This window comes from Protomyctophum parallelum, assembly GCF_964188405.1.
Source record: "Protomyctophum parallelum genome assembly, chromosome: 17".
NCBI classification, from domain to species: Eukaryota; Metazoa; Chordata; class Actinopteri; order Myctophiformes; family Myctophidae; genus Protomyctophum; species Protomyctophum parallelum.
In genome coordinates this window covers 20,111,773-20,138,188 of record NC_139719.1, presented here as the reverse complement: position 1 = coordinate 20,138,188, position 26,416 = coordinate 20,111,773, and the positions used below count along the sequence as shown (strand labels likewise).

At 45.2% G+C, this 26,416-nt stretch overlaps 1 protein-coding gene across 1 annotated transcript in view; it reads right to left on the bottom strand.

Annotated features, from left to right (window-relative positions):
* Nucleotides 1–26,416, bottom strand: part of cacna1g (calcium channel, voltage-dependent, T type, alpha 1G subunit) — a 382,705-nt gene that overhangs the window by 9,039 nt on the left and 347,250 nt on the right. Inside the window, exons 28-35 of the mRNA XM_083787505.1 lie at nucleotides 23,459–23,592; nucleotides 18,459–18,529; nucleotides 16,268–16,346; nucleotides 15,665–15,786; nucleotides 14,259–14,482; nucleotides 13,112–13,370; nucleotides 9,831–10,007; nucleotides 2,022–2,193 (exon numbers count right to left, since the gene is read on the bottom strand). Of these exons, the coding sequence (XP_083643631.1) occupies nucleotides 2,022–2,193; nucleotides 9,831–10,007; nucleotides 13,112–13,370; nucleotides 14,259–14,482; nucleotides 15,665–15,786; nucleotides 16,268–16,346; nucleotides 18,459–18,529; nucleotides 23,459–23,592 (1,238 nt within the window). The remainder of the gene's footprint in view (nucleotides 1–2,021; nucleotides 2,194–9,830; nucleotides 10,008–13,111; nucleotides 13,371–14,258; nucleotides 14,483–15,664; nucleotides 15,787–16,267; nucleotides 16,347–18,458; nucleotides 18,530–23,458; nucleotides 23,593–26,416) is intronic.

Below are 26,416 nucleotides of genomic sequence, written 5' to 3'. Positions count from 1 at the left end.
CCTCTAGAGAGACTTTAGCCTCTCGTTTGGAATATAAACGCCTCTAGAGAGACTTTAGCATCTCGTTTGGAATATAAACGCCTCTAGAGAGACTTTAGCATCTCGTTTGGAATATAAACGCCTCTAGAGAGACTTTAGCATCTCGTTTGGAATATAAACGCCTCTAGAGAGACTTTAGCATCTCGTTTGGAATATAAACGCCTCTAGAGAGTCTTTAGCATCTCGTTTGGAATATAAACGCCTCTAGAGAGACTTTAGCATCTCGTTTGGAATATAAACGCCTCTAGAGAGACTTTAGCATCTCGTTTGGAATATAAACGCCTCTAGAGAGACTTTAGCATCTCGTTTGGAATATAAACGCCTCTAGAGAGACTTTAGCATCTCGTTTGGAATATAAACGCCTCTAGAGAGGCTTTAGCATCTCGTTTGGAATATAAACGCCTCTAGAGAGACTTTAGCATCTCGTTTGGAATATAAACGCCTCTAGAGAGACTTTAGCGTGACCAGCGTGAGGTAAGAACGGAAGATTATGCCTCCCGGTTTTGGGGGGGAAACGGAAGGTGGGGCTTTTCAGAGTAAAATCGGCCTCATCTGCTGGCACTCTAGCGCCTTTATTTTGAAAGGGGAAAAAAGTCAGGAATTCAAAATGTACTTGAGTAAAAAAGTACAAAAGTATTGGCTTCAACATGTACTTAAAGTACCAACAGTAAAAGTACTCGTTGTGCAGAATTATACGTTTTCAAATGTATAATAATCTTTTGAAGATAGCAGATCTACAGTATACAAGCTCACAATGCGTCGCATCGTGACTGTGATGTTGTGGACGCATTAATGTGGACTAGTGGCCTGCGAAATGGCTCAAAATTAAATGCATCTAGCAACAACAACAAAAAAAAGTCCATCCATTCTGAAAGGTCACGGTGCGTTGAACTGAATTTGAAGTCATTTCTTATCAACGTGCAGTGAATGGATGTCCTGGCCTGGTATACTGTATACAGTACCTGGTCTACAGTGGCGCACACAGACATTTAGAGGGGCAGGTGCTCAAGTAAAAAAAAGGGCACCTAGCACGTGGAACCGGCCGGTTGCCTTAACCCATTCTGACCTGAGATCAGATTCTAAAAATGTCTTCTACATCCCGACAGTTTTCTGAAAAAGCTATGTTTCTATGTCAGTCATTCTTCGATTTTTCAAAAATAGCAGACCTGCAAGCTCGTAGCGCGCCACTCGGTGGCGCGCTACGAGCTTGTAGATCTGCTATTTTTCAATAGCTAAAGCGTAACATGACGCTAACACCAAAAGGACTAGGGGGTGCTCTAGTCTATATAGCCTGTCATGGCGGTTACAAACAGATTCCAAACATCACAGCAAAACAAGTCTTTGCTTTGAATAGTGGGCTCTGATTGGTCCCACACAACTCTGGGGGTGAATGAAATGTATAATCGATAAAGAGTGCCAGTCAGACCAATCTCCCTGCAGGGATTTATTTTTTTCTTCCTGTGGCAGATTTGTGTGGTTTCCAGCAGTGTTGTTTTTGGCAGCAAATTTCTATTTTAGTTTCAGTCTTTGGACTGAAACTTAATTTATTTTTAGTCACATTTTAGTCACCTGGAATGTCTTAGTCTTAGTCTAGTTTTAGTCGACTAAATGTCATAATTTTAGTCGACTAAATCTACAGTTGATTTAGTCGACTAAAATGTATTTTGGCGGGTCTTGATGCCGTCGTAATGAGTGTTTTTACACTTACTGAAAATAGCCGATCTACAAGTTCACAACGCGTCACAACGCTTGTGGATCAGCTATTTTCAGCATGCAACCAAGTGTAAAATGACTTATACTGGATCTTGTCCCTTCCTAACATTTTAGTCTAGTTTTTATTTGTCAACGAAATTGTCAGTATATTTAGTCTTATAGTTTTAGTCATCGTAGCTTAGTTTTCATTTAGTTTCCATTTGTTTCCGTCAGTGAAAATAGGCAGTCGATTTTTCGTCTTAGTTTTAGTCGACGAAAACAACACATACCTGAATGGGTCCTTCGTGGGCCCTCCTCCGTGTGCTGCAGGGCCCCTCCCCCCTGCGCCTGTTCCAGGAACATGTAGCTGTCGTTGGGCAGGGAGAGTGTGCGGCCCACCGTGGACTTCCTGACGCTCAGCAGGTGGTCCTCCAGCGTCTCCCCCGGGTCTAGCTGCTCTGTCTGGGGGAAGGAGGACAGTCAGCCTCTGGAGAATGGCAGAGAGCTCGTAGAATGGCACGCACGTACGCGTCTGCCTTAAACACCACAAACAGAGGCTTCTAGTCATCAGCAAGCAGGTATAGCGACAGACAGGGTCTCCACATCAGGGGACGGACGAGGGGGGGTAAGACAGCTATAGGGGACATTAAGACAATAACTGGCATCACATCACAGAAAACCCAGACCTGGCCTATATGAATTGAAATCAGCGCGGGTGTATAATATGAACCAGGGCGAAACCTTTTGGACATGGACTATATCCGCGTCCATGGCGGTAATAACCGCGATGCTTATAGATCTGTTCTGTCGACGACATGGCGCGACATGGCCCGTCGCAAAAGAATCCTGAGGATCAAAGTTTAACTCTCGGAAAGGACGTGAAATCATTGGAAAAGAACAAAATTGACACTGAGAGTTCGCTGCGCCCACCTGAACCTCCCACGTATGTATACGCACTACACAATAACCTGCCCAAAAATGGCCACAATAATAAAAAATAAAAAAACAAGCACTGGTCACGCTAGAAGACATAATGGACGGTACAAGAGAGGAGGACAGGTGTAGGAAAGGACAGAGAGGAACGCTGGACACACACATAAAGCACAGAGTTGTGTATAGTGTGAGTATCATGTCTATAGCGTATAGACCAGTGGTTTTCAACAAGTGGTCCGGCCACTCCGGGGACAACCAGTGGTCCCCTTGGTGGGGTTCCAGGTGGTCCCCAGCAGCTAAATGATGGAGTTGGTAACCTAATGGACCCTTATGGGTCCGTTTGGTTTTCATTTTACGCTCTCAGGAGTTAAACATCTGCACTACTTAACCCATTTTGACCTGAGATCAGATTCTAAAGATGTCTGTTTGAAAATGTCAGTCTTTCTTCGATTTTTCAAAAAATAGCAGACCTACAAGCTCGTAGCGCGCCACTCGGTGGCGCGCTATGAGCTTGTAGATCTGCTATCAAAATAGAGTGCAAAACATACTCTCCCCCCATGCCTTCGGCCTGGTGGAGACAATAATGCATGGGGCCTTGATATGACAAGGGTTGAAAAGCACTGGCGTAGACTATAGTGAAAAAGGCATAGAAGTTAAGGAGAAGGAAAGACTAGAGAGAATTAGAGAATGAGAGAGAGAGAGAGAGAGAGAGGGAGATTCTTCAAGGGCTTTCAACTCCACATGCACTCTGTCAAATGCACTCGTACCGTTTGACATCGCCGGCGGCGAGATCCACTAAAATTAACGTCGATTTAATTAGTGTACAATTGTACTCCGGGTGCCCCCCCCCCCCCCGAGCTGCTTGATCGGAGAGCAAGTCACGGGCTTTGGTTTGGACTGATAATACATGGACATGGTCCCGCTGATCACACTGGCACAGTAAGAAGTGTTCCGTTAACCCATTTTGGCCTGACGTCGAAATTAAAAAAGAAAAAAAATCTGAAAAACCTTATGTTTCTGTATCAGTGATGCTCAATATTTGAGAAGAACCCCAAAAATTATATGGTAATAATGCCTCCCCCCCCCCCCCCCCCCATCTGAAAATATGTTGTTCCAGGGACCTCCCCAGAAGCAAAGATTTGAGTTATTAATGTTCACTCTGTAATAATTATATATTCAAAGATTTGAGGCACATTTTCACTAAAGTTTTCAAAAAATAGCAGCCCTACAAGTTCATAGCGCGGCACTCGGTGCCGCGCTATGAGCTTGTAGATCTGCTATTTTTCAATAGCTAAAGTATAACATAATGCTTTAAAAACACCGAAAAGGGGTTCCCGCCCCAAAATGGGTTAAATTACTTCTCGGGGGGTTTGTCTGTGTGAAGGAACCAGGAGGTGCTCCGAACACTAATGAGCCCAAATTTATGTTAATCATCAACCCGCTTCGACTCGTCCCCAAAGGGACTTTGATCACGGAAGAACACAAAGCTGTCCGAGGCATAATACTGGACGTCCTCTTTTCCAATGACCCAAACCAAGCCATCACGGGAGAGTTAATCGGAGTGGAATTAACGGAGAGACCTCACCCTTGCTCTTTTACCAGAGTTTTACTCAATTGGAAAACTCACACCACCTGGTCTGAATATTATAATGGTCATGAAATAGCCTGTGTCCAGCTGGTGCCAGGGTACGGTTCCTGCCTGCCCACCACCGTGGCGGTGGCCGGTGGTGTACGAGTCCCTTGGCCGGGGCGCTCCAGTGAACACGTGTTGGTGTGCACAGTGTATACTGCATCTGGTGTTTCTGCTAAATGTTGTTCACATGATATATATTTTCACCGTATATAACGTTCACCTATCATGACATCCCAACACTATATGACGCTCGGGTTCATGTGGTTATAAGCCTGAGAGCCAGCCAGCTTGTTGTGACCCGAGCGCACTGCATGAGCAGCGACGCAGAGGAGCGGTATAAAGCCCTCCACACACCGTCTGTGAACATCGCGCGTCAAAACAGCCGCCTCCCTTATTTTCAATGAACCTATCCCACACCGGCGGCGTCCGGCGCGCGTTCACGCCTCGCCTGACGCTCCGATACGCCACTGTTCTATTTTCCAGGCGTCGCTGCGCACCCGGTGTGTCTTGGGCTTAAGTGGATTTGAAAGTCACCCTGTGAAACAGGAAACACCATATAAGATCAAACTGCCGAGGAGAGGAGGAGGAGGAGGAGGAGGAGGAGGAGGAGGAGGGGGGAAGGACAGAGGTTAAGAAAGAAAGAAGAGCCGGTCAGTACGTTGCATTCCAGTCTGGTTAGAAAGAGAGGGTTAAAGTCGTCAGGAGCCGGGTCGTCGGCCGGAGCTAGCGACCAGGATTTCTCCGAGGCCGGAGAGAGCGGAGAGAGAAGCTCCACCTCCGCTAGAGGGATCTATAATAAGAAGAGACCAGCCGCGGTTAGCAGAGAGAACACACACATACACAGTACGCGTGTGCGCACGCACGCACACACGCACGCACACACACAAAGTTGACAGTGAAAAAGTAACTAAATATACAAAATCACAACATATAACATTTAAAAGGAACCACTTTTCTCTCAACGTTATTTTCTTGGACCGTGGTGTGTTCATCTGGCTTTACCTTATGCCAGTCACTCCATGCTTATAAGCTTCGGGGCAGAGGCATGGTATAACACAATATATACCACTAGTCAATGCTTATAGGTAATGGATACTCAATGGCAACATGAAAACCGTCCGAAATAACAATTTCATTAACAAGAATGATTTCTACAAGAAAGTAATCGCCGTCTGTAAGTGTTAATTACGTGGTTGCTATCCACTATGGCTGGAAGGGTGCACACAGTGCACGGTATGAACATGAAAAGAGAGGCGACACAGCTCGTAGCCACGACGCAAAATAATATTTTAATATCGCGAATTAACATTGGTTTCCTATTCTTTTTTAAAAGCATCATGGCTACGAGCTATGCTATGCGTCCTTTCATTTTTGTTTGTTTTGTGTTCTGTTTTGTGTTCTGTTTTTATTTTTATTTTATTTTCCTTTTTTCTTTTTTTTCTTTTCTGTTATAATTACCTTGTATTTACCCCTTTCCCGAAGGAGGGCAGAATCTGTTGAGACGTTCAAAAAGCTGCTAAAAACCCATTTGTTTCAAAAACACTTTTGTCTGTAATATTGTCTATATGGTACTGCATGTTTTTATATATTTGTATTATTACTCTGTCATTGTGTTTTCGTTTTTATTGATGATCTATGTATTGCTCTTGTTTTATTTAATTTTATTTATTGTACAGCACCTTGTGACATTTGTTTTGAAAGGCGCTTTATAAATAAAATGTACCTTACCTTACCTTACCTATTGACTGCATGCTTGTGGACCCTCTCGGAAACGAGATATTGTATCTCAAGGGGTATTCCAAATTCCATTTTATTTTTATTTTGTAGGCCTCAAGATCAGGTAGATTATAGTTAGTCACCAATGTACACCGTTTTTAAATGTACAAATATTTATTTCCAATTCTTTAAAATAATAGGTGGTTAAACAACTAGTCGACTACGCATCCCGTTTGAAAGGCCCTTAAGTGTCAGAGCCATAGGATTAATTACACTGTACCACAACGCATCCAATTTAGCCGAATAAAGGTTTAGCATGACAAACAAAATCTTGAACAAACGATATATAACATACTGTCGTCGAGAGACAAGCACACTGCTCAAATTATTATCATGTGGAAGCGCCTTCTATGAGAGACAAAACAGCAATTCATCAGAAATGTTTGCCATGCACACACGCACGCACACACGCACGCATGCACGGACTAAATGCATTCTATAGAATCTATCAGTTTCTCTACAGCGCTGAATCAGCTAAAGCTAAAACAGCCACTGGTTAACTAATTCGCCCACAGAGCGCTCGAGCTCCAGAACTTGGAAGAACGTACATTGTGGAGTTTGGCTTCAGTTCATGGAGCGTTTAAGGAGCCTCAAGCGCTTCTGGCTTCTGTGAAAGGAGCTGCTGTTTGGTTGGCCCTCGCCCCAACCAGCGGAATTAATAGGGGAAATGCTTTCTGACAGGCAAGCGGCAGGGGCTGCCATGTCGAGAGGGGCAGGGGGCCTAAATTGGCAGGGGTGGAGAGTGGTCGCTGGAAGAGATTTCTGCTAACTTCTCAGAATGAGACCCAGAGCGAGACGCAGCTGCGGTAATAACAACGTCTCAGGCCTATTTAAAAGAGATTTTTTTTTGTTGCAATGCTAATGTAATTGGCCCTCGCGACTTCCTTCCAAACGAGGACAAGAGGCACCCACAGTTGCATAATTCAGGGTTTCAATGATCCATAGCTTATATTGATTGAGACGCATGTGTGTGTGTGTGTGTGTGTGTGTGTGTGTGTGTGTGTGTGTGTGCGTGTGCGTGTGTGCGTGTGCATGTGTGTGTGTGTGTGTGTGTGAGAGAGTGATAAATTGTTGCCTATACGGGTGGTGGTTTTGTTTCTCAAAATTGTGTGTTGTTTGTGGAAAGCAAGCACGCGCACGCACACACACACACACTCACACACGCACACACACACACGCACGCACACACGACACTCATAAAACAGTCTGGAGCATGCAGAGCCAACTGTAAACCATGTCATTGAGGTTGCTGAACTAGACCAAAAAGCTGTCAAGCATGACCCAATATAAGTGAGTGAAGATGTGAGCACAGGAATGAGCTCATGGTTTTCGGGACAAGTTTCAGGACTGAATGCAGCGGCGAGCTGGAAGCACCGGGCTGGATTAGTGGAGGGGAGACAAAGTATACAAGACGTGCAGCAGAATGTAAAAGAGTTCTTGTAGATCAGTAGGTTCGCCGAGCCATGTACGAACATGCTTTGTATGGGACTTGACTTGAGCGTTTTCAATCTGGTGGAGAGACGGCCTTGCTGCGAAAAGGTCTCCAACATACGGTACTAGGCCTGGAGATTGTTAACCTATTTTAACCTGAGATCAGATTCTAAAAATGTCTTCTACACGCTGACAATTTCTGAAAAAGCTGTGTTTCTATGTCAGTGGTTCTTCGATTTTTCAAGAATAGCAGACCTACAAGCTCGTAGCGCGCCATTCGGTGGCGCGCTATGAGCTTGTAGATCTGCTTTTTTTCAATAGCTAAAGCATAACATAATGCCAACACCAAAAGGGGTTCACGCCCAGAGATTGTTAAGGAACTTGGATCAAAAGACACCCATTTACGCACGCACACACAGGCAGGTGCACACACACACACACACAGACACACACACACACACACACACACACACACACACACACACACACACACACACACACAACCCATCCGTGATGTATTGTGATATGGCTGAGCAGTGAGCATGCAAATCTGCTCTTTTTGGCGCACAGAATTGTCGTACGGCGAATAATAGATCCAGCACAATTGAGCCAAGATGTTGTTCTTCATCATTCGTTGTGTAGCGCTGTAGGGTTAGGGTTAGGGTTAGATGTTGTTCTTCATCATTCGTTGTGTAGCGCTGTAGGGTTAGGGTTAGGGTTAGATGTTGTTCTTCATCATTCGTTGTGTAGCGCTGTAGGGTTAGGGTTAGGGTTAGATGTTGTTCTTCATCATTCGTTGTGTAGCGCTGTAGGGTTAGGGTTAGATGTTGTTCTTCATCATTCGTTGTGTAGCGCTGTAGGGTTAGGGTTAGGGTTAGATGTTGTTCTTCATCATTCGTTGTGTAGCGCTGTAGGGTTAGGGTTAGGGTTAGATGTTGTTCTTCATCATTCGTTGTGTAGCGCTGTAGGTGACAGTGAGTCAAATGACGAGATAGCTCACTGGGTTCTTTTTAGTCGCAGCTGAAAACTCACCTGTACACAAAGGCTGTCACTTAGAGTGGTTTTCAACCATTTTGAAACCAGCGCCCACTATTTATTCTGCATTTTTTGCAACGGAACCACCATTTGATGAGGTTTATAGTCTCTCAGACCCAAAACTAAAGATTATTTTTTGTTTTCGTTCACAATTCCATGCAGTATATGTTGATCAAAATAACAATTCTTCTACATTTTCTAATTGTGTAGATTCTTGAAAATTAAGTAATTCAGATGTTTAACAATAACTCAACTCTTGGGAGCGTAAAATGAAACACTGTCAAGAGTTAAAGATCTATAAGGGTCCATTTGGTTACCAAGTATCCCATAGCTGGGGACCACCTGGAACCCTCTCAAGGACCACTGGTTGAAAACCACTGACTAAGACCCTTGGATGTATTGTGGGGTCGGCGGCACCAGTATAATGTATAATGTCAAGAGAAAACTTAAGTACTTAAGCACCTAAGTAGTCCTGCACGCTTTCACTCAGAAATCCCATTGAAACTTTAACATGTTCAGCTTACTGTGGAATCGGTGGAATCATTTGAGTAATTGAAATGTGTATTAGTTTTCGAGATATTTTACTTTTAAAATTATAATGGAAGTCAATGTAGGATTTTGATAGGTCGATACTTCTTCATACATTCACCTGGAGACTCCATTCACAAATTAAAAACAAACATCACCTTAATGTGGACACAGAGGCCTGAACTTTTTACTTTGAAATGTTTTGTCGTTTTTTTTTATATTTAACTTTTAAAACTCAAGTGATAAAACTTTGGAGCCTCCCTATTCCTTCATACATTCACCAAGAAACTCAACTCACAGTTTAAATAAGAATCCACTTTACTATGGAAATGCACGCTTGAGATTATTTTACTTTGAAATAACGGGCAGTTTTCAAAATATATAACTTCAAGCGCCCAATGCATTGTCAATGGCCTTCGCGCAGGCTGACAGGTGTCAATCAGTGGCTCCATTTTGTGCCTGCAGGCTAATTACAATACAAATATTAAATATTACGAATACAAATATTTAAAAAAAAGAATCTGGAGAGAAGAGCCGGCGAAACGAACCGCAGCTGCCAGTGTCCAATGTTCTCCGTGTTGTTTGATAAAATGCTCCTTAACTTAAACTATACATGCACAGAAGAAAAGTGTCTAAATCCGTTGATTTTGAAAAATCGAAGAATGACATAGCTTTTTCAGAGAACTGTCAGGATGTAGAAGACATTTTTAGAATCTGATCTCAGGTCAGAATTGGTTAATGGTTGCGTGACTATATGACCGACCTTCTTATCTGCAGTGCGGTGGTGCTCGTTGCTGGGCCTGTTGGGCGGCAGCGCGTAGTAGTGGCAGATTGACGCCGACAGGTTGTCCATCAGGCTCATCGACCCACCCTCCATGGAGCCCTGGGAGATCCAAGAGTGTCTGGCCACCAGGGAGACCGAGTCAAACAGCTCCCTCTGCTGGAGAGAGAGAGAGGGGGAGAGGGAGAGAGAGAGAGGGGGACGCGCACACACACACACACACACACACACACACAGACAACACACACACACAGAGAACGAGAGAGAAACCGACAGAAACAGACAGACAGACAGACAGACAGACAGACAGACAGAAGTGCAGATGGCGATGACAGAAGAATAGATATAGAAGAACAGGAGAATAGATCGAAAAGAAAAAAATAAACAGAGAAAGAATAGAGAGAGAGACGGACAAAGAAAGACGTTGAGGGGGGGGGGGGAGACAGTATAGTTCAGGACATGTCAAAGTAATTATTGGATGTGAACATTTAAATGCATTTAATTTAAATATAGCTCTTTGTTGTTGTTTTTTCTTGTTTGTTTGTTTATTTATGTGAGGACTGACAGTGCATGCACCTTAAACCTTTATAAAATGATGGCAAAACACAAACTGGTGAAAAAGCACAAATACAATTTCCATGTATTTAGTCATTTTCAGGTACAAATAGAACTTCCCTGCCCCTCCCTACAAAATGGCCACTGCTGTCATAAAACACGCTGTATCCAAGCCCTCTGTTTGGGGGGTGCATACTTAGTTTAGACTAGTCATTGAAGTTTACATGCATTACCACTTAAGTCCATTGGGGGGCAGTAGAATACCACATCACTCCTGAACCAGTGTTGCCAAGTCTGCTTATAAACGACTGGACTTGTTTCTTCTGTATAAAGTAAGTTGCTTGGTGGTTGTGGTTTTCTGGGCTTGTTTTAGAGGTCTATAGAACTTTGATTATTTGGTCTTGCTTCCTAATTGATGTATTTGTCTGCTGCGGACCGGACCCCCATCTGCAAATATTTTTGATTCCCATATGAGATATTGTGGCATTCCAAAACACCACATTCCATATTTTTCAATTAATTGTTTTAAATAGCAGCCCTATAAGAGCACAACACGACAGATTGTGAGATTGTAGATCAGCTATTTTCAATTAGTCAATGTATAGGTATAAGTAAAAGTCCGGGAATAAAACATTTACTTCATGAGTAAAGGTACAAAAGTAGTGGCATCAAAATGTACTTCAAGTACCAAAAGTAGCATACTCACTACTCATGTTTTTTCAAGTTTTCACATGTATAAAAAATGAAAATAGCAGATCTACAAGCTCACAATGCGTCGCATCGCGACACATTGAGAGCTTGTAGACCGGCTACTTCCAAATGGCCGAAATGTGTAAGAAGTGGTTATGTGTTGTAGTAACTAAAGCTTTCAAATAAATGTAGTGGAGTAAAAGTATACAACATTTGCTTCTGAGATGATGTAGTGGAGTAGCAGTAAAGGTATTGGATATTGGAGATACTCAAGTAAAGCACAAATACCTCAAAATTGTACTTAAGTACATCATGCAGTACTTAGAACACACTTAGTTACTTTTTGCACCCCTGGAGGGATATAAACATCTCTGCGAAAGGACCACAGCGCTCGCCAAGGCCTCTGTTTCCTACATATATCCCTGGCTGTCTGGAAATAGCCTGAACAACAGGGCCCTGCGGACCAGGCTTTCCCAGGGCACTGTGACCTATCCATGACTGGCATGTCCTCTGCTGGGAGCTCTCTCTCTCTCTCTCTCTCTTCTCTCTCTCTCTCTCTCTCTCAGGCAGGCAGAGATAACACCCACGCACAGACAGATACAAATACACACATGCAGCCACACACAGACGGATACAGGGGTGGGGGAAAAAATGCATATACCACACACCACACCACGCACGCACGCACACACACACACGGCACACACACGCAAATTATCCTGACGGGAAACCGTTGAAAACTTCATCATAGGTTGAAAATGAAAGCGTTGGCGTGTTCCTTTACGGTTATAACTCTCAGGGCCGATTCATACTGCTATTTTACCGCTGTTTCGGCGCTGTAGTGCCGAAATTATTTCGGCTCGTCAGAAAGTTTCTGTAGCACCAGAAGAGCCGACTTTAGGACGGTACCCGCCCCCTCGAAACTCAAATGACGTCACATTGTAGGCTCTACAGAGCCGAACCGACTTTTATTCGGCTCTAAAATAGGAGTATGAATCGCGCCTAAGTCCCAGTCCCACTGCACGGGAGGACACTAATAATAATAATGTATAAAAATTTACACTTATTAGCCCCATTCGAAAATATTTGCCATGGGACCACCATAAGAGAAGCTTTCCATGGCTCTGGCAGTGATTCTCAAGCATGTTATTTTCACGGACCCCCAGTTTGACCTACATTCGTCTACAAATGTACACTATCATTTAGCTATATAGGGACCCCCTGGATCTCCCTCAAGGACCCCACTTTGAGAACCAATGGGCTGGAAGCATGACAGCCTCAGACACCAGGGGTCATCTGTGAGAACCAATGGGCTGGAAGCATGACAGCCTCAGACACCAGGGGTCATCTGTGAGAACCAATGGGCTGGAAGCATGACAGCCTCAGACACCAGGGGTCATCTGTGAGAACCAATGGGCTGGAAGCATGACAGCCTCAGACACCAGGGGTCATCTGTGAGAACCAATGGGCTGGAAGCATGACAGCCTCAGACACCAGGGGTCATCTGTGAGAACCAATGGGCTGGAAGCATGACAGCCTCAGACACCAGGGGTCACCTGGCATGCTCTCTCACTGCCGGGACCTCGACAGGAAGTGACCTCAAAGCATCCGTCATGTCTCACAGGAAATATCCTGGTCAATTGAGCAAAGCACAGCCAGACCTTGGTTTGAGTGACCGCAACCGCATGTGTGTGTGTGTGTGTGTGTGTGTGTGTGTGTGTGTGTGTGTGTGCGCATAAAATACGCATAAAATACTTTTCTTGTAACCATCGTGCTCTGACTTCTGGTGTGCAATCCACTTAGGTGAACATACAGTAATGGTTGGCGCACACGGTGGCAAGAGTGATTCTAAACTATTTTTTATTCGCTACATAAAAAAAAGAATGACAGACAGACGTTTCGGCTATCCAGCCTACCTCAGTGTGAGCTAAAATATGTCACGTCACGTCACGTCACGTCACGTCACGCACGCACGCACGCACGCACGCACGCACTCACGCACGCACTCATCTCCTCACCTCCAGCGGGGTCTCCAGGCATGAGGGAGTGTCTGGGGGGTCCGTGCTGACGTGCACCGAGTCCCGGGTGATATCCGCGCGGGGCGAGTCGTCCATCGCCGCACTCCCTCCTCCTCCTCCTCCTCCTCCTCTCTCCAGCTCCCAGTGTTCGTCGTTCCCCCCTCCCCCTCCCCCTCCCCCCGTCCACCTCCAGGCCCCGGAGGAGGAGCCGGTCCGCTCCAGGCCCAGAGCCGCCATGGGGTTCATCAGCTGGGGAGACCTGCGAGCGGGACAGCCCCATGTCCCAATGTTAGCATTCATCAACCCATACATCGGTGGCGGGGAAGAAAAAAGTACTCATTTTTCAAAAATAGCAGACCTACAAGCTCGTAGCGCGCCACTCGGTGGCGCGCTACAAACTGTAGCTGTAGCTCCGAACAGTCGGATACGTGAACGAACTGATAAGAACCGGAGCGAGACCTGGGCAAAAGGAAAACGCTGTAGCTTTTTTATAGTTGTTTTGAATGTTATGCTATCTATGCTGCTGCATTGTCTTGAAGGAAGCCAAACAAACATACCTTTTACTCTTATGTACCTGTACACAAGATGCAACCTAAAGTGCAACCTTGACCCTTGACCCTTGAGTATGTGGAAATGTCCATGCTGTTGATAAGGGCTAAAGGATAAGGGATGTTGATAATTAAGGGCTGACGACGGAGATCAAATCATCCGATAACATCCCAATCCGCTATACCAGGGGTTCGCTCATGTCAAGAACCCCCAAATCGACACCAATCAGCCCGCGGACCCCCATTTGAAGAGATATGCCATGGACCCCCATAAGAGAAGATTTTTACGGCTCTAGTAGTGATTCTCAACCCGTTTAATTTCAAGGACCCCCAGTTTGACATGCATTAGGCTACGGACCCCCCATTTAATGGCATTTCTATCTCTGGGACCCCCGCATCAATGATAATTTAACTCTGAGAGTGTACAAATGGAACCAAACGGACTCTCGGAGTTACAGACCTGTAATGGTCCACTTTGTTCCAAACTATCATTTAGCTGGGGACCCCCTGGAACTGCCTCAGGAAACCCCTGGGGGGTCCCCCCCCCCCATCCCGGTCCCCACTTTGGGAACCACTGCGCTATACTACTATACATATACCTGGGCCCGCTGGCGCTCTCCGCCTGCAGCTCCAGCTCCGCCTCCCGCTCCGCCTCCTCCTTGGCCTCCTTGTTGCTCTCGTCCAGGTGCTTCATGAGCACGGCGATCACCACGTTGACCAGCACGAACTGGGCGGTCAGCACGAACGACACGAAGTAGAGCGGCGACACCACCGTGTTGTAGCACGTCTTGTCCAATTCCTGCTCGCAGTCCCTCAGAGTGTCCTGAAAACAGTTGGGGGGCGTGCACGGGGCGAAGCTGGTCAGTCGACCCATCATGGGTTTGTTTTCACCGACTGACAACTTATAATAATGTACATGGTCCTCGCACCAGGGCCCAGGGTCACGTTCCGTCACCTTCTTAAAACTAATGGTCTAAGTTTATTAGACCCTGATGAAGGCCCGGTTAGGTCGAAACATGTCGGCAGTTGCCTTTTTAACAGTTTGACGACAGCTAATTGTTTAATCCAGGGTTCCACCGTGCGTAATACGACATTTACGCCTTTTGTTTTATGTGTTTCATTCGCCGTATTTTAATAATTAAAAAGAAACTCCGTCTGTCTTTGCCGCGGAGATGGAGAGGAGACCTTCATGTTATGACGACGAAACCGGAAATCAACACATGCTGTGGGCTGCTAGGGCTTCTGGGAAATTGAGGCCAATGAAAAGTAACAGGGTACAACGCCTCATGGAGGAGGGTCTCGTGGTGCGGTCTTGCGGCGCACCAAGATGGCGGGTGGTGCGATCGTTCATAACAAACGGACAAACGTTTTTTCGCCGGATTTTCACGGATCAAAAGCCCAAATACTTCAGCGTATGCCCTAAAGGTAATAAAACAATCTCGGCAGCATAGAATATTTGATTAAAATGCGGATTAAGCGTGATTCGCAGTAGAACTGTTAATTTAATAAAAGCTATACTCCTCATTTTAACCATGAGTACCCGGATCGTGTCTTTTTTTCTAAATGGTCTAGTTATTTTTTGAGGAAAATGATTGTTTTGGCCTAAGTCAGCTCCTCATCACACTGCATATAGCCACCTCTGGGAAAATCGCCAAAAGATCATGCTGATCCCGCCTCTTTTACTAACATGGCCTCTCAAGAGTGTGACTTTTAGGCCAAATTCTTTTCAAACCCGTCATGAAAAAGTTGCGATCACGAGATTCCCGGGCCTAATCTTCTTCGTCACTGCTATAGGATATCGTCCACAGTTTGCGGAAGAGCGCCCTCTATCGCGGACCACTGAAAACACCACATGACGATGTGAGAGACTCGCCGAAAAGCCTGGGGTATACCGAGGCTATACCCCGGCTACACATACTCACAACACACAGTGAAACATATAGCCAGTCTACAAGAGAGCTACAATGTGTCGCAATCCTAGGGGTTCAGAACGGTGTCACTTCACCTTCATGATGCCATTCCAGTTGTCTCCAGTGGAAACTCGGAACAGCAGCAGGAATGCCATGCCAAAGTTCTTGAACGTAGCATAGCGGCCCAAACCCTCGCACGGATGGAGCTCATCGCAAACTGACGAGGAGGGGGAGAGAGAGAGAGAGAGAGAGATTTACTAGTCGTGACCTATACAAATGGGCCCGCCACGACCCAGAAATGGGTTTACGACCCACTTGTATGGGAAACAGTCAGATATGTATTGAGAGAGGGAAGGAGAGAGAGAGAGAGAGAGACAGAGAGACAGAGAGAGAGAGAGAGAGAGAGAGAGAGAGAGAGAGAGAGAGAGATAATGGGTGGAGTTTAAATATAAGAGCATAACAGAGCAATGAGATGATGATGATGATGATCATTGCAATGACATCTATCTGAAAGCTAAAGGCTACAGCTGAAGGGTTCGATACATCACTCCCACAGAGAAATCAGTAAAGCAATTAGGCACCACATTACATTAAAACATCAGGAAGAGGAATGACGCGTGCGTGTGTGTGCAGCATGTGTGTGTCCGACCGTGCACGCGTGCAGCGCACGTGCGCGTGGTTTTCTCTCTGTGTCTTACTCAAGTCACCGAACAGCTCCACTCCCAGCGCTGCGAAGATGAAAAACAGAAGCATAAAGAGAAGGCCCAGATTCCCCACCTGTGGAGAGAGAGACGACAGGAAGACAGGCATGATTAATGCCTGAATCACACAAGAGAACACAACAGTCACTCGCAGAACAGAAAAACAAACCTGGAGGAACGTCTATCGACAGGGGGGGGGGGGGGGCTGTGCAATGCGTAAATCAGCCTTTTTGAAGGAACACAGTTATCTACAGTACCTACATAAATAATGATCTGGTGCCACCCACATAACAAAATATGAGTAAATTCACTTTCCACAGCACTGCCACTGCCAGGTGTGGAATGCCCTGCCCCCTTCCCTCAAAACAAACAAATCACTGGCTTCCTTTAAAACCGGTCTGACATATCACCTATCAATGTCAGCGGGTCAAAGGGAGAGAAGATGACTGCCCAACCATACCCCCCTCTGGGTGATTTATTTGTATTCAGATTTGTTTGTACTTCCACCTGTACATACAGTAGTTGAGATATCTCGATTGTCGTCAGCATTGTGTTGTGAATGAATGCATGGGACCCGAATGGAAACAAGACCGCAAGGTCTCTTTTCGGTGCTATCCTTTTGGATCAATGTGCTTTGACTGTATACCACCTACTGTTTTGCATTTGTTGTCGTCTAATACAAATAATCAATCAATCAATACACCGTAGGTGCAAATCAACTCAAAAAGTGACAGCTTATGCTAACCCAGTCCCGGCGAGGAAATAATAAATCAGCGCGCCGTGACACCGATTAAAACAAAGAAAAGGAAATCAAAGCTACGTCCCCGGAGGGAAGTACAAAGTGACACGAAACACAGTTCAAGACGCGTTCAAAGTTAAATCAAACACAGTGAAAGATCAGGGGAGGACAGGGGTTTTTGATGAGTTATACACTCAATAGTGTGCACGGCTACTGGAGCGGAGAAAGGAGATTATAGTGGTAGAGCAGGCTGGTGAACAGGTAATGAACAGCCTTAACATTTCTGCCCCTGTAATAAGCACCTCTAATTGTCGCACAACTTCAGAAATTTCCATATCCCATTACCGGACTTATTAATTACGAGCACTACTTCTGAGTTTCGGGGGAATTATATCAGCGGGGCTTCTTGGGTATAGCGGCTATCAGAGCCGCGAGATGAGATGGTATCATCGTATTCCACCGTGAGCAATGTTAATAATACCGTATACGTGTCATTTTTACTGAATGTTGTGAAGCCTCATTACCACCCTCCGTCAACATTGCACATTGAGGGGTCTTCAAACAACCCACTTTTCGTTGCTTGTAGGGCAAAAACAAATCTCGTATCGCCTATTTCAACTTCTGACGTTTTTTTATGTTTTTCATGATTAATGTCCTACTCCATCATACAAGATGTCACACAAAACTATAGTGGAAAAAGAAATCGCTGATCTGCAGGCTCACTGTGTGTCGCATCGCGGCACGTTGTGAGCTTGTAGATCTGCTATTTTCACTATTTCAAAGGTTTAAATTTTTTATAGTAATAAAAGGGAACTGTTTGGGACATGTGTGGTTTCCACCTGACATTGACGTGGGGGGGAGGGTTATTGAAGGGACACTCAACATACAAAAGAAAAAGACAATTATTATGGGATCCTGCATGTGATGGGACCCCGTAGCTCCAAAGGGACATCATTGTGATGAAAGGGTTCCATAGACACATACTGTATACAGTATATCCCATCAAGACCTATAGAACGCATCTGGGTCACCTCATAGCTTTAAACCACTTTAGCCATACATTTTTGGTGCCCCAAGTGCTGCGCTATACGAGCTTGTAGATCTGCTATTTTGTTTTAAATCTTTTGAATATAATGATATTCTTTCACAGCAAAGGTTTTTTTTATTCATATCTTTGCTTATAATGTCTGGCACAACATATTTTCAGATGGGTGTCGGCGGCCAATTACATATACTTTTCTGGGTCCTTGACATGATTAAATAGTTTGAGAACCACTGACATGATATAGCAACGTAGGTTTTTTTCAGAAAATTTAGAAGACATCTGTAGAATCTGGTCCTCAGGTCTGAATGGGATATACTGTATATATACAGTACTGTGGGCGGTGGGACAAGGGAAATAATAATGATGAAGGCTTTTGCAGTGAGATGTGTCGTGATGTTGTTTACCTGAGGCAGTGCCTGCATAACGGTGTCCAGCAGAGCTCGCATCCCCACTGCCATCTTCAGCAGCTTCAGAACTGCAGGAACACACACGCGCACGCACACACACCCACAGTCCACACACCCGCACGCACGCACACACACACACACACACACACACACACACACGCAGGCAGGCAGGCACGCACGCACGCACACAATGAAAAGGCCTGTCATCATAATATTAGGTACTAATTTCTCTCTCTAGGTATAGACTGCTGCTGTGCAAGCCTGTTAAAAAAAGAATGTGAGAAACTATACTCAAGAGTGTAGTTACTACATTGTATGATGTTCAAGAATCTGCACCCAGTTAAATTATAAGAGACTATTATTATTCGTCAAGACTCCACTAGACTCCACTTCTCAATCTCTGCTAAAAACGACATTGGACGAGCTATTTTTATAGTCACAGATCGCCTATAGGACGACATAGAACGACCCCTTAGTTTATAATGCTTAATAATGCTTTTTACCGGCTCTTGGCGCCTCCGTTGCCCGGCAACACTTTGCTGCCGCGCCGTTGGTGACGTCATTGTTTTCCTTCGTCCAGACTATCTTTATAGCCACGACCTTTAGTCGGGGGCACCCGCTGACCAGCTGTTTTCAGGGTTAGGGTTGTGGGAGAGTGTGGGAGGGGGGGTCGAGTCAGAGTTGAGACCAGAATTGAAAGTTGAGACCGAGGGGAGGCGAGACCGAGACCAGATTATCATTCATTTTTTTGTACAGAAAGCAGCAGGCGCGCCAGTGCTCCGTTACTTAACAAGATAACTGTCTATAAGCGCTATATAGGTAATGTTGCACAAAAGTAGTGAAAATTATATTTTAAAATGTGTTAAAAATAATTAAAAATAAGTAAAAAAAAAATAGGTTTCCCGCCCGACAGCGATGACATTATATTCACAGACAAGGAATTATTTCAGACGTGCTTACGCGAATGATTGAGGTCACACACTGCCACACTGCAGTGCTGATTGGGGTCCGGGATCCCGGTAGGAGGGTAGGCGTGCCTGTAATTGACTCCGGTTGAGTGACAGGAGCCAGGTGATAGGCTACTTACTGTACATGCACAGTGTATACCAGACGACGAGTGTATCGACGACGTAATAATTAAATCCAATCCTCAGCTTTTAAATGCCAGCGATTGAAAGTTGCTGGACTCTGTATTTAATTGCTTGTGATGAAGCCATCTTGGTATGTCAAAAGCTTACATATTTGTCTTGTCAGTCTTTCGAGTCATACGTGACTAAATTTGACTGAGGGACTGCCATTGGATTTTTTTTAATTTCTGTTTTGTCATGTCCACCCTAGAACATGATCACCAGGTATTATTATTAATTATATAAGGAGGAAGATTTATTTTTGTTAAAATGTCAAATGTATGTGGACACGCCCACCAGTTCATTAAGTATGCCTGGTTTGCCTGGTGGGCGGTGATGGGTGGTGATCCACCTGAACTGAAGCCGGACCCACAGCTGTTGTTGTATGATAAAGGGGGAGGGGTTAGGGTAGAGGATGATGTTGTGATGTCACTATATTACTATTTTTTCTTTTTTTTCATTGGCACGTTTGACTGTCAAGGTTTCAGCCTCCATACAAAGGGAAGATCATTGCACATAACAACCATACCAAGGGGTCTAATTAAGTACTGTCACCTCATAAACACATGAAAAACTGTGGGCCATAACATTTTAGTAAGTCCAGTTATAATTGGAATATTTTCGAAATAAAACGGCATAATGGCAAATAAGTATTGCTTTCCATTCAATTATTCAACAGCCTTGAGGACGTCTCTATTTCCTTATCTTAAAATCCAGAAGTGCTTTTAATGTGTGTGTGCACTTACACGACAAGCTCCTTCAAGTCTTCAGGGACGGCTGATGTCATCGATTGTGCTTGTTATGTAGCGTTTGTTTGAACAGTACGTGTTTTATCTTGTCTTTGTGTCTATAGGACCTACATTACTTACATCTCAAGGGGCTATCCTTTGAATAAATTCATTTATATTCTCTCTCTCTCTCTCTCTCTCTCTGTGGCTGGGTTTCATCGGGGGCTTTCATCCATCTTGCGTCACGTTCTCGTCTCCTTCTATTTCGCTCCTTTTCACGCTCAGGCATCAATTACTCTCCTTCCCACTTCTTCTGTTCTCTTACGATCTATTTCCAGGTCAGACGTCATCCATCAAAACCTGCTCTCTCTCTCCTCTCTTCTCTCTCCTTTTTGCTCCGAACTAACTTCATCCCCCGTCCCCCCGTCCCCCCCTCCCTGCAGACTGTTCCCGCAGACTGTGCGAGGCTTTTGGCACGTTGATCACCACAAACATCATCACAAATTGTTTGGGGCACACACTTGGCAATGCTTGTTGCTTATACGTGTGGGGTAATTAATCACACCACCTGCCAATTGTGTGTACCAAACATTTGTGTTTCCCGTGTCAATAATGGTGATTGGTTTGTGCTTCCCAAAGGAAGTTATGTTAAATTCAGTCCATCGGAGAGAAAGCTGTCCGGGTGCAGCTCGTGAAAAAGTGGAGATATTTGACTAAATAGACGTTTTGTGCCAGAACTTTCACATGGATATGAAAGTAGAGTACCATATCATATCTTACTCCAAGTCTTTGGCCGGTGGGTGGTGATGTAGGGGAGTAGCATGTCGCGCCGCTCACTGAAAACAAATACGGGTGTTCTGTTGGCTCTGCATGTGCAATACTTGGCAATGTATGTAACAACATTCTAGGGCTAGCAATGATAGTGTTGTGTTGTCAATCTTCGGTGTGAATCCTTGACTCTGTCACATCAGACGACACAAGAAATTCCATGAACCCAGAAATGGTGAATTTATAAAATGTCACTTGCCCAAATGCGCTAACCTCATCACAGTTGTGATGACGGCTATGGCCGTTTTTAGCCCAAGGAGTGTTTTTAGCCCAAGGAGTGTTTTTTGTGCAAAACAAAACAAAAAAAATCCCAAAATTGTTTGTTTACAAATAAGATTGTCGGCCAGCAGTATCAGTTTACTGTTATGTGGCTTATTTCTACCCTATAATGTTTTCAGATACATATTTTAGCGTGATGATTAAGTTGAAACCGAGTAATACACTGTCTGGATGTTATCTTGAATGGGAATAAAAACGGAGGATTTCTGCAATCAGTAGCAGCTGTGCTGGACGGATGCGCAGATATGGGGAATTAAATGGGTGAGCTTCATTTTTATTGGCTTTTATCGATGTGTATCTCTACACGTCATCACGCAGCACGTTTTCGTTTTAATAAATAAATAAAACAATCGTTTTTATGGACCTTTGATATAAAAACACACAGAAATGTTAGGTATGCCCATATGATGACCACGGATATGGTCTAAAAGTGTGAAAAAACGTATTTTTCATTTCACTGCGCCTTTAAAGACCATATCCGTGGTCATCATGTAGCCATACCTAACAATGGATGCCAAAACAATGGGAAAATTTCCCTTTTTGTGTATTGTTTTAATCAAAAGTCCATAAACATCCAATTTTAATTACTTCCTTTGAACGAAAATGTGATGCATCATGACGTGTAGAGTTACACATGAAGCTGATTAAATTCACCTGTTTGATTCATATCTGCAAGCACAGCTGCTTCTGATTACAGAACTACTCCGTTTTAATCCCATTCAAGATGACATCCAGACAGTGTATTACTCGGTTTAAACTTCAGCAGCACACTAAATTATGTATCTGAAAACATTATAGGTTAGAAATAAGCCATGAGCTTTGCTGCCTGTGTCTCTGAGACTTTGTTTACAAACAGGTCATGTGTGTGCACACGTCACGCACGTAGCAGAGCTACGTCCCATAGCCTGGAGAGATGCAAGGTTCTTTTTTATTTCTTTATTGGGATGCAACGTTCTGAATTCAAAATTCAAAATTACAGAGCTTGCTGTTTCAGGGTGAAACTTCAAAATAAAATGCCTGTTTTTGAGTGGTGCAACCACTCCTACAACCAGCTTGCAATGTCCTCGTACCTGTTTGTTTGTTTGTTTGTGTGTGTGTCTGTGTAAGCACGAGTATGTGACTTAATAATAGCAGTAGGGGGCGCCAGAAACAGTGAGAGGGGTAGTGACTCTAATGAGAGAGAGTGAGAGAGAGAGAGAGAGAGAGGGGGGCGGGGGGGGGGGGAATTGCACCACTCAGTTCACACGTGTGTGATTTTTTTCATTGCACCAGACCTTTAAAGAATGATGACATTTAGATGTATTTGCCTTATATACTGTATAGGTTGTTAATGGTACGGTCCCATATCATGCTAATTACTCAAATTGCTCAACTAATTATTTGTTGGGCCCAAATAATTGTGTTTATTGTCATGATTTGTCACCATCCGAGTTGGCTTACAGGTCTTTAAACAAATACTTTTTGAAAAGTCTATGGGGTAAATTAATGGGAAATTCTCTTCCGGGCCGCTCGTCGTCATGAAAGGGGGCGGGACTGTGACGCTCTATACTGTAGTGTACTGTACTGTATGTCTCAGCTGCCCTGTCCTCACCACATTAAATGTCATCTCTCTCTTATGGACGCTGCAGTGTCTATACCACTTACACTACATGTTAGCCTCCTCCTTCCTTTACCCCCCCCCCCCCCCACCATTCAATCTCTCTCCCTCTCTCTCTCTCTATCCTCGTGCTGTGCATTAGCCAACTGTGACCATCTGCTCGGCTCGCACCCTGCCCAGGTCCCCCCCCCCCCCCTCCCCGCGCTGAGACCCGCCATGCGAAAATGACAAAGAGAGAGAGAGGGGGAGGGGGGGAAGTCCAGTCCAGTTCGGGGATGACAATGCTGTTTTACAAGGCATCTTAAAACCGCGGGAGCGTGAACGAAGCGAGACCGCCGCATGGTGTAAGCAGCGTGTGCGCGGCTGGTATAGCAGTGTGCAGTGGTGGAAAGTATAACGTGCGTGTGTGTGTGTGTGTGTGTGTGCGCGTATATATACCTCGAGCGATCCTCAGCACCCTCATGATGCGTATGATGGTGGGGTTGATGGGCAACGAGGCGTTCACCTCAATCTCCTCCAGCGTGATGCCCATGATGGACAGCAGCACGATGGCCAGGTCCAGCTGGTTCCACCTGCGCACGGGCGGCGCGCGCACACACACACACACACACACACACACACACACACACACATGCACAGTCGCACACGTTAACACGTCGGCGGTATTGCTATACTTGTGAGGACAGAGAAAATGTAGGACAGCAATTTGGTTAAATCATCACTCACCTTCTTAAACTAAATAATATATAAAAAGAAAAAAAACGTTTTTCAGGAAAGACAATTGAAAAAAAAAACTGATCCAAAACAAAACTGCGGTATATGATATCTGACATCGTACTGTACGTACGTACGTGTGTGCGTATGTGTGTAATTCACGTAACTCGAGAACCGGCCACTAACTTTCGAGACACACGTTCCACACACTCACAGGGAGTGCAGTGCCTGGTGTCGAGTCTGTCGGATAGCCGGTTGTCCAGAACTAGCACAAAAGCCTCTGCTCGGGATCAGGACCTGATCACTCCCATATCTCCATATATGGAGCTGGCCTGTTCTGACCAACTTGCATCGTTCCAAGTAGGCCAGTGCCCAACCGGCACCACTCTAGTTACTTGCGCAAGTACTGCAGTCGGTGTTGTCCACCGGCCAATAAGGGGTCAGCATTCTTGATGACGTAACAACGGTACGTTTGGTGATCGGCTGTGTGTATGGGCACGACAGATCAAGATGGCGCGATCCAGTGTTATTGACACCACCAGAGCAACCCAATGTTAACGTGAGAAGCATTACGACTTGACCAATCAAAAGCACTATAAAAGAGCAATTGCCGTACATCTACGTAACATGTATTAATTGACGTAGATCAACGCCAATGCCGATCAGTACGTTTCAAGGTTGGTAACAGGTCTAAAGGATTTAGAACAGCAGTTGTAATAGACATTAGTTAGTATAGCAGTACTTGCGCGCTCTGCTTGCGCACAAGTCACTCTTTGGTTTGTGTCGTCAGACCAGAGCTATGTCAGCGTATATAAGATGTTGCACACATCTAGAGATGAGATCAAGAGTACAGAGGGACGCCGTCAGATCTAAAGCCTGTCCGTCTTTAGAGGACAAGAGAGACAGAGATGCTGAGCTGGTTGGTGACTCTGAAAGTGACCACGGACATCCCACCCCTTTTTTGGTTGCGCCGCTGGTCCAGTGGAGGACAAGGTATTTTGGAGGGTTCTTCCATGAAAAGACAACAGCAAGGATCAGAAAGGATCAGATTGATGTGCATGTCTTAAACACAGTGACTTCGTCCTGGACGACATTGCCCCCGGAGACAACCGGAAGGGGATAATTTCCCCCTGATGTTCCCTCCGTGCGCTACGGACACACAGCTGGACTGATAGAACATACCATCTACATCTGGGGAGGGAAGGTGAACTGTAATTCAAAGGTGGTAAAAGACAACAGGTCTAGCAGCTTTTCCAACAGCTTTCTCTTCACGGGGGACTGGGACGACGTTGTTTGTGCATTTGACGTCGACACCCACAGATGGTTCCAGCCCAAGATCTGTGGAACTGTTCCAGAGGCGCGCTACGGCCACTCAGCCTGTGTCTTGGGGAAGGCCTTGATTATCCATGGAGGAGACCACCATCTGACTGGAGACACTAATGACATCTACAAATTAGACACCACCACAATGGTCTGGACTCTGGACTTTCATTAACGCCAGAGGTAACCCAGCACCTGCTTCGTCATGTCACTCAGCCACCATCATCGGGACAAAGATGTTTGTATTTGGGGGCCGAGGGCACCAGGACAACAACCAGCCTATGGCTAAACACACCTTCTGCACAGCTTCTCCCAGAACAACGTCACAATCATGAAGCCTTTGCCTACAATGGAGAGCTTTACATATTCGGTGGCTACAACTATGATCTGGGACTGTCGTTCAATGATCTGTGGAAATTCAATTCCAAGACCTTCTCCTGGACGAAGGTCGAGCCCAAGGGGAAAGGCACGGGTTTTTTGGGTAACACGTGCTGCTGCACTGTGGGAGATCATGTCGTTCTCTTCGGAACACGGCTCGTGTTCCGAAGAGAACGACAGATCCTACACCTACGTCCCAGCCTGAAGACATTATGCAAGCTAGCGGTTATGCAGAACGGTATGGAGCGCGCAGGACTCCCACACAATGTCAGGTGGGAACTGGCAGCCATGACAACGTCCCATGAGTCCAACAGGCTTCAGAGAGCTCCCTGGCGATGAGCACACTGGTCACTGTTACCGCATGGGCTGTTAAGCTGTCAAAATGTGCTGTACCCAAAATGCATGAGTCACGTCTCACAACCAGCGGAATAGTGTTCAAACACTAATTTATTAATTAAAGGCAGAACAAAGGCAAGGTAACAAAATGGGCAGAGGATAAGCAATCCCAAAAACACAACACAAAAATAGGTACGAGCAATTACCAGAGGTATTCACGGCAGGGTCCAGAGGCACAGAGACACAGGCAAGAGCTCCAGGGTAGACAACATAACATGAATGTATGAACTGACAATGAGTCCAGTTATATATGGGGCAGGCTGATTGTCAAAGTGTTCACAGGTGGGATGACGAGGGGGTTGGAGACAGGTGAGTGAACTGACTGTGTGAGTGGAAGGGAAAGTGGGAGTGGCCAGGTCTGACATGGTCTGTGGAGAGACAGATCCTAACATGGGCTGCCCGTCGGGCCTGCTTTTCCGGACGTCCCAGTATATCCGATAAATGTTAGGTAAAAAGCAAAGTGCGCAAGTACTGCGATCGGCTGGGTCAATCAGGGACCAAGAACAGCGATTGGCTGAGTATGTATGTCGGTATATTCCACGGGCCAATGAGGACCACTATTCTCGATGACATAACTAAAGTATATAT